This window comes from Scyliorhinus canicula, chromosome 5 (genome assembly GCF_902713615.1).
Source record: "Scyliorhinus canicula chromosome 5, sScyCan1.1, whole genome shotgun sequence".
Lineage (NCBI taxonomy): Eukaryota > Metazoa > Chordata > Chondrichthyes > Carcharhiniformes > Scyliorhinidae > Scyliorhinus > Scyliorhinus canicula.
This window is the reverse complement of record NC_052150.1, coordinates 204,850,755-204,863,570: the sequence shown is the minus strand read 5'-3', so window position 1 is coordinate 204,863,570 and position 12,816 is coordinate 204,850,755. Positions and strand designations below refer to the sequence as shown.

Below are 12,816 nucleotides of genomic sequence, written 5' to 3'. Positions count from 1 at the left end.
TCCACACATCATCTGGAGTCGACAATTCCAAGATTCACAACCCTCTCATTTTGTTTTTTAATGGCCAACCGCTATCTGGCTGTGACTCCTAATTCGAGATACTCCAGCCAGAGTTTCAGTATCTACCCTGACAAGCCTGAAAATGGTGTATATTTTAATGAGATCACCTCAAAGGGATGGAATAAATGCTTGAAATGGATAGATTTGATGGGATGTGGGGAGAAAGCAGAGCATTGGGACTAACTCAATGGCTCTTTTAAAGGGCCATCAGTTAGTCAAGTAAACTCCTGTGTTGTATCACTCCAGGACTCCATACGTGCATATGTATATATATTATGAGTCATCGGGACAAAGAGACGAGACGAGATTGGGACATCGGGACGAGACAAAGAGTTATCGGACTCAAAACGTTATCTCCTTTCTCTCCCTCCAGATGCTGCCAGACCTGCTGAGATTTTCCAGCATTTTCTCTTTAGTTTTTTATGTATATATGTGAGATAGATATAAACATTTTGTATCAAAATATAAAGACTGAACAGGCTGGGGTTCTTTTGTCTAGAATGGAAAAGGTGGGAGGTTGACCTGAAAGAAGTCTTCATGCCTCTAAAAGTGGTGAGAATGTGGCACTTGCAAAATATCACACTGAATGGCTGAAGCAAATGGTATAAATGCATTCAGAGGGAGACTAGACAAGCACATGAGGAGGAAGGGAATAGGAGATTACACTGTGATTTAGATGAAGCACGGACACGAGGCAACGGTAGCAGAAGGCAGCATGGTAGTACGTGGTTAGCACAGTTGCTTCACAGCTCCAGGGTCCCAGGTTCGATTCCCAGCTTGGGTCACTGTCTATGCAGAGTCTGCATGTTCTCCCTGTGTCTGCGTAGGTTTCCTCCAGATGCTCCGGTTTCCTCCCACAGTCTAAAGATGTGTACGTTAGGAGGATTAGCTATGCAAAATTGCCCTTAGAGTCCTTGACTTCAGGAAGCAAAGTACTGTACACAGCGTCAACGGGGCCGAGGTGGAGATGGTTAGCAGCTTCAAATTCCATGGGGTACACATCTCAAAAATCTGTCCATGGTCCACCCATGTCGACGCTACCACAAAGAAAGCACAACAGCGCAGATACTTCGGCATGTCCATACTAACTCTTACCAACCTTTGCAGATGCACCACAGAAAGCATCCTACCTGGTTGCATCACAGCCTGGTACGGCAACTGCTCGGCCCAGGACTGCAAGAAACTTCAGAGTCGTGAACACAGCCCAGTCCATCACACGAACCTGCCTCCCATCCATTGACTCCATCTACACCTCCCACTGCCTGGGGAAAGCCGGCAGCATAATCGAAGACCCCTCCCACCCAGCTTACTCACTCTTCCAACTTCTTCCATCGGGCAGGATATACAAAAGTCTGAGAACACGCACGAACAGACTCAAAAACAGCTTCTTCCCCGCTGTTACCAGACTCCTAAACGACCTTCTTATGGACTGACCGGATTAACACTACACCGCTGTATGCTTCACCCAATGCTGCTGTTATTGTGTACCTTTTGTTAACCTATTATATTTTTTAAAATTTTATTTTCATGTACTGAATGATCTGTTGAGCTGCTCACAGAAAAATACTTTTCACTGTACCTCGGTACACGTGACAATAAACCAATCCAATCAATCCAAAAAGGTTAGGTGGGGTTACGGGGATCGGGTGGAGGTGCAGGGATAGGGTGTGGGGTTGTATGGGGTGCTCTTTCCAAGGGCCGGTGCAGATTTGGTGGGCCAAATGGCCTCCTTCAATGAATAAATTCTATGATTGTATGAACATAAAAACCAGCATGGACCAAGAGCACCAAATGACCCTTTCGGTCCCATATCCCTGATTAAATGAAATAGGAACTTCATGAGAAGCTTCTTTACCCAGAGGGCGGTTAGAATGTAGAACTGATGAACATAAATAATAGAAAAAATAACATGCAAGAAGAAAGGTTGCCCTGATGGGTTGAGAGAAGAGTCATGTGAAGCACAAACACCAGCATGGACCAGTTGTGCCGAAAGGCTTTTTTCGGTGCTGTATATTCCTCTAATTCTATGTAGAAGCTCTACAGGGCTTAGATAGAACTACTTCGGATTCACAAATAGGAGATGCTCGAAGTACGAACGAAATGCTCAGCTATCCATCCATTAAGCCCGCATGCATGGTGAATGCTAGAATCCCTAATGACAAATTCTCTCTTGTAATTGTATTTCTCCCATTTCTCAGGGCATAGCAGTCAATCATATTGTATAAACAGTTGAAATAATAAAAAAAAGCTCCTCCACTTTCAGATTTCGATAAAACTGTCCAGTTCAGAGAAAAAAGGACTGATTTCAGAGAAAATCAGTTAATATTATTCTGCCATTTCACATTCAGATTTCCCAATTTCATTTAACCTTAGTAGATTTTTGTCTGTGCTTGGGCTAGTTGTTCCTTAATTGTTATCGAGTTAGTTTTTACAGGCTGTCTTGGGAACAAATGATGATAAATGTTTGCTGTCACTTGTTCTGAATGAAGGATTGAATTAGGTATTGTTCTTTTGTTCATGTCCGACATCCACCTCAAGGCCGCCTTCTTCCACCTCAAACATCACCAGACTCCATCCCTGCCTCAGATTGGGCACATGATGCAAGAAAGGAGTTTTGTAATAGCCTTCAGAGCTCCACGAGACCATGAGTAAATGAACTGAGCAAGAAAATCCGATGATCGGAGAGAGCTGGTACAAAATATATGTGAAAGGGTCTCATTAATAATATTCCCAACCCCAAACAACCTTCACAGAGCAGCCACAGCCCGAATAACCAGCTAAAGAATTTCAGATCTGTTCAGATAATAAAGACAATCATAAATGCAACTTTTATACCTGCAGTTAGCCTACTCCAACTGACAGAATTTAAAATACAAGAGATACCATATCAAAACATCTTTCCTCCAATGTAGCAAATTTAACTTGGATAAGCTCTTCACAATTGCCAGATCAAACTATCTGGCTACTCTCGCATGCAGTCTGACGGACTTTACATCCTCAGTGAAATTATCTCAATTCATTAATTCAAAAAAATTACACAGGAATGTCATTTTGTATTATGTCTGTCTTCAGGAGTTTCCCTTGAAACATTTTCAAGTCAGGATTACCAGCCTGATGTTTCTACATCGATTTATACATTTAGTCAGGCTGCCAATGGCAACAAGGCATGTTTGAAGTGCCAAACTACCTCTAATATTTGACACGTACACTTCCTGTGCACACACACCTTACTGCTAAAACACAACCAAGTCATGCTTTATATGTCGATTGCACTACAAGAACTACCTAATCAGTAAGTAAAATCTTCTGGGGTTACCCAGCATAATATGTTTGTGGTAATTTTTTCTTCGATTTTCAGGTTTTTGTGTTTGTGCCAAATAAATAGTGCAGCTAGGACCCTTTGCCTATTCTCAGGTCTATTGCAATCACCAACTTATGATTTCATAATGGGACTTTTGTTAGTAGGATAGTGGCTGGCTTCAAGGACATCAACTAGACAGCATGCAAGGAACAAATGGAAAAGAACAAGACCGGTGATGACAGATAAGCACAACATAAAAGTCACAGATTTTGAATAATGTGGAACACAGAGTCCTATAATGAGTACTAAAGAAGCAAAGCTGAGGTAATGAAGACAGAGGAGGGTTTCAGCGGCAGTTCAGATGAAGGAGAACTGTGGAACACGCTGCCCCTTAATGTGGTGAAATCTGAGTCATTAAATGGTTTTCAAGAAAGAGATAGATGTATTTTTGATGTTAATAAACGGATTAAAGGGAGGTAGGCAAAAGTTGGGGGTGGATTTGAGAAGAGATCAGCCATGATCTGATTGAATGGTGGAGCAGGCTCTCAGGGCTGAATTGCCTACTTCTGCTCCTAATTCCTTTGTTCCTATTGTTCCTAGGTGGGGAGGTTGACTTAGCAGCCTTGTACATGGATTTGATGTTAGGTTTGAAATTCTTCAAACAGGACACAGAGAACGCACAATTTTGGATTCCACCTGCACAAGACAATACAGGTCAGTGTGTCATGTGCAAACTTTCTGGTAGAAACAGAAAATAATAGCTTCAGCCTTGTTATTGAAGAGCTGGAAAAAGTGCTTTTGCACTCAACAATCTCCTGAGTCATATCAATGATGAAATAGAGTGCATTTGCAGTCATAAGTTTATCAGAGGTACACAGAAGCTGCAATAAAACAAATAATGCTGTAAATAACCAGCAACTCGAGAGAGCATTTGTGGAGAGAAAAATAGAGGTTCACCTTTCAAGTCTGTGAGGTTTCATCAGAACAGATCGAAGATGGTACCTTGGAACAATGAAGGTGACCATTAGATCATGGAAGGAAAACAAAGAGAGATGCAGTTATATCTAATGTGCACCATGTAGGAATGGAAGACCATGCCATGGAAACATGTGAAAAAAATAATGAAAAAGTGTGTTAAACCATGTTGAAAGCTATAAAGGCATTGGGGATGGATAATGCATTAAGACAACACATGAAGCAGCATATTCATTCAGTACTTTGGCCTGCAGGGTCACATTTCTGTGGGCAAGAAAGAAACCAGGAACCATTGAGTAGAGCTGGGCAAAAAGAAACAAGACATTAATTTATTGAATTGCTGACCAAGCTCTCAGGGCATAACGAGTCAGCCATAGTCAGGGAATTAGTTTTAAAGAGCAGTCACTATTATAATAATAATTATTGTAACAGGCAATGTGCAGGGAACAAATGAAAAAAAGAATGAATGTAACGTAATAAAATAAAGTAGTAGATTTTGTGCAAAGTGGAGTTCAGAGGCCCAGCAATGGGCATTAAAGAAGTCAAACTGAAGGCAAAGACAACATAGAGGAGGGGCTTGAGCAGAAGGAGGCTGCAGCAAGATTAGGACAACATTCCAGCTTGGGCTGATGAGCGTCAAATAATTTCTGCAGTTCGCAAATGCCATATAATGACCATCTCCAACAATAGTGATTCTAACCACCTCTTTGACAATCTCTTTGACAATCCCACCTGCAAATCTGAGCAAGTCAGGTCAAAGGTGGTGTGTTCTGTGTGTTCTGTGGCGAGTGGCTCACCTTTTGCTTTCCCAGTCTTTCCAACAACTGCAACTTCAACGTTCAAATTCGCACAAAATACAAATCTATACTAACCTGGTTTCCTCTTGTATTTGGTGATAATGAAGTAGGAGATGGTGTACAGAATAGCAAATAAAAGGAAACAAATCTGAAAGAAAACAGAACAAAATAACATTCAGACAAATTTTGGAGCAGTAACCAGTATTAAGTCCAGTAACTTTATTCTTCTAATTGCTACTAAAAATGGCTCATATCTTATTTCATGTACTATGGCGTTGTATTTCATGTACATGAACATAGAACATGCAGTGCAGAAGGAGGCCATTCGGCCCATCGAGTCTGCACCGACTCACTTAAGCCCTCACTTCCACCCTATCCCCGTAACCCAAACACCCCTCCTAACATTTTTGGTCACCAAGGGCAATTTAGCATCGCCAATCCACCTAACCTGCACGTCTTTGGACCATGGGAGGACACCGGAGCACCTGGAGGAAACCCACGGAGAGAACGTGCAGACTCCGCACAGATTGTGTCCCAGCAGGGAATTGAACCTGGGACCCTGGAGCTGTGAAGCCACAGTGCTATCCACTTGTTCTACCGTGCTACTGTGTACTATGGTGTCAGTGTCCTCCTCAAGCCTCTAAACATCGTTGCAAAAATATTTGTATGCAGAGTATAAAATGTGGGTGTGGCTGGTTGTCCATTTTGAGATGTGAAAATAGAACACCGGCAATTCATACTAAATTAATGTGGCATAGTTTATTGAATAAATTAATTATACAAAGATACCTATCACATTGAGCGTTTTAAAACACAAATGTATTGTCTTCAGCATTGAATGCAAAGTGGTCATTGACTTCATTGTGTCACTTTGGCTATGGCATCAACAAAGGGAACATTCCCCACTTTGGATCAGATGTGGGGCGCTCTCAGTTTCAGAATCAACCCTCCATAACAAATAATCTTCCTCTCCATCCACGGAATATTCACATTTATTGAACAATCCAATGATCGTTTGTGGATGAATAAGTTCCCACAACTTGAAGTGGGGAGCACATATATTTCCACTCTTTTAAGCTTTACCTCAGTCAGCCATCCATCTATTCCATTTGAGGCAGACATCCAAAAGGTCGAACAGATGTCAGACTCTGCAATGTGTTGTTTCCTCGCAGGTGGCCCATTATCTCATTGGCGCAAGTGGCTCATTAGCTCATTGGCTATGAGATCTGAACATGTTTCACACTAATGAGCTTTATGGAGGTCATCGAGATGCCCATTCTACACATTATCAATAACTTTACTCTATTCTCATCCATCCAACTGCTGACATGGAGATACTCCTACAGGGAACTGGAACAGCATGGTTTGATGTTTGAAAATTACTGCAGGCTTTACTTTTGTCGGCCATGCAGGTTAGTACCAGCATGAATCTTGTTGTCTCGTGTGCTGTGTTTTTCGGTGGAACGGCTTTGGAACCATTTCACTCCACAGTTCAACCCTGGGCATATCAAAATTCATGAGAAGCCCATCCATGTTGCCAATGTATCATGGGTGCTCGTATTTTTTCCCGTCTAATGAAGAATCACTGGAAACTGGTCATTTTGGCACCAATGTCTTTTGGAAGTCTCTTAGCAATCTTGGTCTGCTGCAACACCAGACATTTTCATTCCATAAAGCAGCTAGGTGTTTCTCTCAAATTTGGGCTGGAAGAGTTTGATTTGGCCCACTCAAGTGTGCATTGCATTCTGGTGATGGCACAATCACTGACTATTTTCATGGACCCATTCCAATAGATCCTTCTCAAGATTAAGCTGGTGGCTGGTCCCAGTTCTCCTGCCACATTTGGTCTTAGGCAAATTTCTTTTTCCAAGGTGGATTCCTTCTGCGTCCATTCTCACAACAGTTTTTTATTAACACTGAAATTCCTTGCTGCAGCACAATTAATTGGCAAGTTAGCAAACGTTATGACTTTCAGTTTGAAACCAGCTTCATACTTCTTTATGTTGTCGAAATACTCATTTATTTTTGTAGCCACCTGGGGTGACCACGTCCCGATTCCAAAATGGATGCCCGCAAAGAGTGCAGGGAAAATTGGCCAGCTACAGGGAACACAAGCAGGTGCAAGGTTTCCTGTGTATTAAGATTTGCAGGACCCAGACAGAACCAAAACCAATAGCCATCTACATACTAATGAGCGATCCCCAGAAACAATTAGAAACATTGAATCAATCGGGACCAAGACAGACTCCCCGGCGCCAGCCGGAGCATGGACAAAGGCAGCCCAACGATCAGGGAACAACTCCAGTATTGGAGAAATCGATAAAAACATAGAACATAGAACAGTACAGCACAGAACAGGCCCTTCGGCCCTCGATGTTGTGCCGAGCAATGATCACCCTACTTAAACCCACGTAACCCGTATCCCAACATTAACCTTACACTACGGGCAATTTAGCATGGCCAATCCACCTAACCCGCACATCTTTGGACTGTGGGAGGAAACCGGAGCACCCGGAGGAAACCCACGCACACACGGGGAGGACGTGCAGACTCCACACAGACAGTGACCCAGCCGGGAATCGAACCTGGGACCCTGGAGCTGTGAAGCATTGATGCTAACCACCATGCTACCGTGAGGCCCCCAAAACGATTGGGACATAGTCCAATTAATTGGGACCAAGTCCAGGGACCGCCCAAAAGGGCGCAAAACCCCTGGGGACTATAAAATAGAGTCCCCAAGTTCAGTTCGCTCTCTTGACAGCTCTCAAAGAACTCTTGACCGTGACTCTCAGGGAGGAGAGACCTGCCTAGCAGCTACATCAACCTATTAAGTCTCAAGTCAACGCACGCTACGAGATAGACGCTCCTAGCTACTATTCCGTACCAGTTTGAAGCCAGCAGATTCAGAACCGGACAAAGACCATTGTTCCTCTGACCTGGTGGGCCATTCGAAAGCTAATTATAGGCTTTTAGTAGCAGTGATAGTTTAGTAAGTAGAGTTTATGCATGAGTAGTGATTGACTGTGTGTATAATAAATGTGTATTGAATTGAAACTTACTAACTGGTGTATTAAGTTATTGATCAGCACTTGGCTTTGAACCTCGTGGTGGTATCAGAAAGATACCTGGCGACTCTAGAGCAAAGGTTATTAAACCAGCGCAATTAAAGAGAAAGCACAACGAGCAACATTTTGTCATTCACCATACGAAGTCTGCTCTGTAGAGGTGTGTTTTACATTAATGTGCTTCTATGCAATGCAGCCTATCTCGCCGGATCAATAATACAAGAATAGCATATTGTGGCTGAAAGAGGTGGGTCAACTTATACACTGAGTAGATGAAAAACACAACTTTTGAGGCTGGAAAAATTGGATCATCTTATACACTGGGTCGGCCAACATTCTAGTAAATGGCATTGATCATGGTGTGTGTTTAAAACAACTCGAGACACTTGCACTGCAATATATTTCTACAAATTCCAAACAATGTTGTAACCTTTATGTCTCTGATCTGCATCCAACTTCTAGGTTCCAGTTTGCACATTTCCGTAACAATTTTGTTTTAAATCCAGTTTAAAAGAATACATTGCATCAGAACATCCCAACTGCCTCCTCTTTCACATTGACTTTGGCAACATATTTTTATCTGATAAAAACAGGTGCAAAGAACTAATTTTAAAAATAAATATTCAAGCTGATGAAATTAACTTGGGTACAGGTGTGAGAACAGACGAGCTATCATAACCTCAGGCAAAAAGAGCAACGCCAAAAAAATACAAGAGACAAATCTTTAACAGGTCATTGTGGAACATTTTATAATTGATTTTTTTTTCCCCCAAGTCTTACTTTAGACATTAGAAATTTTATTTGGAGGAAGATGGGAGGTGTAAATGACCCCAAAGCGTTTTGAGTGATAGGAGTGCAGTGCACCCTTATGATGAGTGCCTCTAAATACACAGCAATAGGACACCATTGATACTGTGCTTTTTCCATTACTGCTATAAAAAAGGAATAATAATAATAATCTTTATTATTGTCACAAGTAGGCTTACATTAACACTGCAATGAAGTTACTGTGAAAAGCCCCTAGTCACCACATTCTGGCACCTGTTCGGGTACACAGAGGGAGAATTCAGAATGTCCAATTCACCTAAAAAGCACGTATTTCGGGACTTGTGGGAGGAAACCGGAGCACCCAGAGGAAACCCACACAGACACAGGGAGAACGTGCAGATTCCGCACAGACAGTGACCCAAGCGGGAATCGAACCTGGGACCCTGATGCTGCAAAGCAACAGCGCTAACCACTGTGCTACTGTGCTTTTCTAACGGTAAAAAATGGCACAATAGAAAAATGGCGAGTAAGTTTGACACGGTTGTGTGAACAGAAATACATGCCCAAGAGGGACCCGGGTTCGATCCCGGCACATAAGATGAAGAATTAGGTAACTCCCGTGAGCCTCATTCTTGGTAATATTGTTCTTCTCTCTTCCTTTCCATCTATATTCCATCTTCCTCAACTTTTTTTCTGCCTTTTTTTCTATCCTTTTGGATGGCAAGTACTGAGAGGTGTAACATGGAAAAGAACCATCACAGGCTTCAGAGAATATAAGGCACTGGGTGTAGTTCTTCAGTTATCCATAATCTTAGGTATTCCAACAGTAAGTGTTTACTAATTATTGGACACTATATATACGGATACAGTAAAAGCCGAAGCTTTGGGCTGTCTCTATGTTTGCTTCTACACACTGTCCTGTCCAACACAACATGATCCCTTGATGCTGGTCATATTATCCATTACATCAATGTGTGGGCAGTTCTGGACTCAGCCCCACATTAACCCTGTATGTCAGACCTGTACACACCTCTTCCAAATACCACACCCAGCCCCCTCCCCATTTCTTTATCTCACATATTTACAAAGTTATCCCAGTTTAAGCCATGTATTACTATCCCAGTTTAACCCATGTATTACATCATCATCACGACAACACCATTATTCAATAGTGTTTGCAGACACAACCCCTCATCTTGGATTTGCTCCTGGAAAAATTTGCAATCGCCAGCAGGTGGAGCATCCATGTGGAGCATGCTTCAAGCTCATCGATGCGATTGATACCCTGTTTGGTCAGAAAGTCGACTGTTGCCTTGGAAAGTGCATTTGGTTTTAACCTTGGACTAATAGCATCTCTCAGGTGAACCTCATGAGACACAGGCAGTGATTCTGGAAGGCATCTTTGCAAGCTTCTACTCATCTAGCATGGAGACCAGTGGCTCATGGTCACTTTCAATTGTGACCATTAGGCCAAAGGTGCAATCTGAAAGTTTCTTGCATGCCCACATGACTGCGAGGATTTCCTTTCGATTACAGCAGTTAAGAACCCTGCTGATGTTAAATGAAAGGGTATACCAAGATCCAGAAGGATAATTTGAAACACTGGTTCCTTTTGGTGTACATTTTCAATTTGATATAGTGAGAAAAGATATGCAAAACCTGAAAGAACCAGTCCAGTCATTTAATCAATTAATTAGATTAATAAAAAGAATATTTAACTTGCAAGGATACACAAGACAAGGACTATAACAACACTATACAATAGTACACTTAACCCACTAATGGCTGTACACATACAGTATCTCATGAAGTTACCACTATGTTCCCAACTCCATGCGTTTTCTGAACTCAGACACCCACTTTCCCCAAACACCCCCAACATTATATAACTGAGCTGAGTCCAGCAGATAATTACCATGCACAGATTATTTGTCCACGTTTGGGAAAACCATCCTCAGTTTCAGCGAAGGCATAATCTTCTCAGCATGACTTTTAAGATTTTAACCAGCTGCCCTTTCGTAATAACTGGTTTTCGGACGAGACTGCTTTCTGCAGCTGGGTGCGGCTTTCTGCAGCTGGGTGTGGCTATCATGGTAGCTACTTCTACTGTGTCACTTTTTTCAGTTTTGCGCTATGAATACATCTCTCCACTATAAAGTCACGTCTTCTACGCCACATTATTTTCCCCAAGTCACCTAAGTAAACACTTGCATTTCTCTCTGGTATGTCAATTCACATATCAAATACCTTTTCAGACAACTGCACTTATCAATCCTCTTTCATCCCCTTTATTTTATCCAATTTTAATTTTGTACCTTAATTTTCCTCATTTCGAAACACCGTGTACCTCATCTGTGTCGCACAGTCCTCTGGAAGCATAAAACACCATTCGTGATTTCCATCCAAGTGCTCTTGAAAAAGGACCACTCCAAGGTTTGTGGGTGAAGCATCCGCTACTATGGAGGTGGGCAGGGACATAGTGGACCAGGGTGTCGACTCAGACCGACATTAATCAGAGTGAATGCTTGATATGCCGAGCACCATGTCTGGTCTCAAGTAGATTTCCCAGACGATTAAGGGTGGCACAGTAGCAGTGGTTAGCACTGTTGCTTCACAGTGCCAGGGACCCGGGTTCAATTCCCAGCTTGGGTCACCGTCTGTGCAGAGTCTGCACGTTCTCCATGTCTGCGTGAGTTTTCTCCAGGTGCTCTGGTTTCCTCCCACAGTACAAAGATGTGTGCGTTAGGTAAATTGGCCATGTTAAATTGCCTGTAGTGTCCAAAGGTTAGTTGGGTTACAGAAACAAGGTGGAGGTGTGGGCTTAAGTCAGGTGCTCTTTCAAGGGTCGGTGTAGACTCGATGGACTCCTTCTGCACTGTAAATTCTATGAAGGTTGCTTGACCTGTGCCAGATTTGATAAGAATTCTGTCAGCTGATTCACCATCCTCAGGAATCTCCAGGAGGTCCAGGATAGATACTAGGTTGGTAACACGCTATTAGATTTTGCTTTCCCTGGTCCTGCAGTGATGCATTATTGCTGACTATGTGTCCCTCGAACCAAATTGGTGTCTTGGGAGAGCTTGGATTACTCATTCAACACCGGCCCTGTTTTCTGCAACCATTCTAAGACTGCTGCAAGTCTTTTGCCATGTTCCTCCACTGTTCTGCTGTCAATCAAAATATTGTCCACATGACAATGACCGACATTGTACGTTGAAATATTTCCGGTGTCAAGATGACTCCAAATGACAGACAACTAAGCAGGGCCTGCCAAAGCAGGTAACGAATGCGGTCAGCAACCTGGACCCTTCGTCTAAAGGATGTTCCCAAAAGCTTCTGTTGGTGCTGAATTTTGACAACACTGTGCTCTTCCACAGTTTAGTCAGGCTTTCATCCACTCAGGACATTGGGTGTACTTCACCGGCTTTATTGAGTGGACCTGTTCAGTTTTGGGACTGGGACCATCCTGGAGCATAATGTAGGTGGTTGTGTGACCAGGGAGCTGCCCTCCATGTATAGATCTGTGCTACAAACAAATTTCAGGTTGCCTGACAATGTGGAATGCTTTCTCAAAGGTTAGATGATTTTTTTTAACTTGAAGCATGTTTGAGTGTGTGTCATCCACCACTCCGACAGCTATTCTATTCCAGATTAACTCAGATTTCAGGTCGCCATAATCATAGCCTTCAGTCATTCTGTGCAATTCAATAATGAAGGACTTGGCAGGTTCTCATGGCTGTTTGGCAGCTTTATTAGATTTAGCCCTTGCATGGATTTTGCTACTTCCAAGGTTAAAATAAGCAAATGATTTTAAAACTGCACCACAATTCACCGATTCCTTGTCTGGTTA

The 12,816-nt window shown here is 42.5% G+C and overlaps 1 protein-coding gene across 4 annotated transcripts in view; it reads right to left on the bottom strand.

Moving 5' to 3' along the window:
- Positions 1-12,816, bottom strand: part of lmbr1 (limb development membrane protein 1) — a 211,626-nt gene that overhangs the window by 174,400 nt on the left and 24,410 nt on the right. For 2 of the 4 annotated variants that reach the window (XM_038798384.1, XM_038798385.1), the window contains exon 2: positions 5,209-5,281. The exons of 1 other annotated variant lie outside the window; for it this stretch is intronic. In XM_038798384.1, the coding sequence (XP_038654312.1) occupies positions 5,209-5,281 (73 nt within the window). Of the gene's footprint in view, positions 1-4,318; positions 4,364-5,208; positions 5,282-12,816 lie in introns of all 4 variants that reach the window. One more of the 4 variants, XM_038798386.1, reaches the window with a different exon arrangement.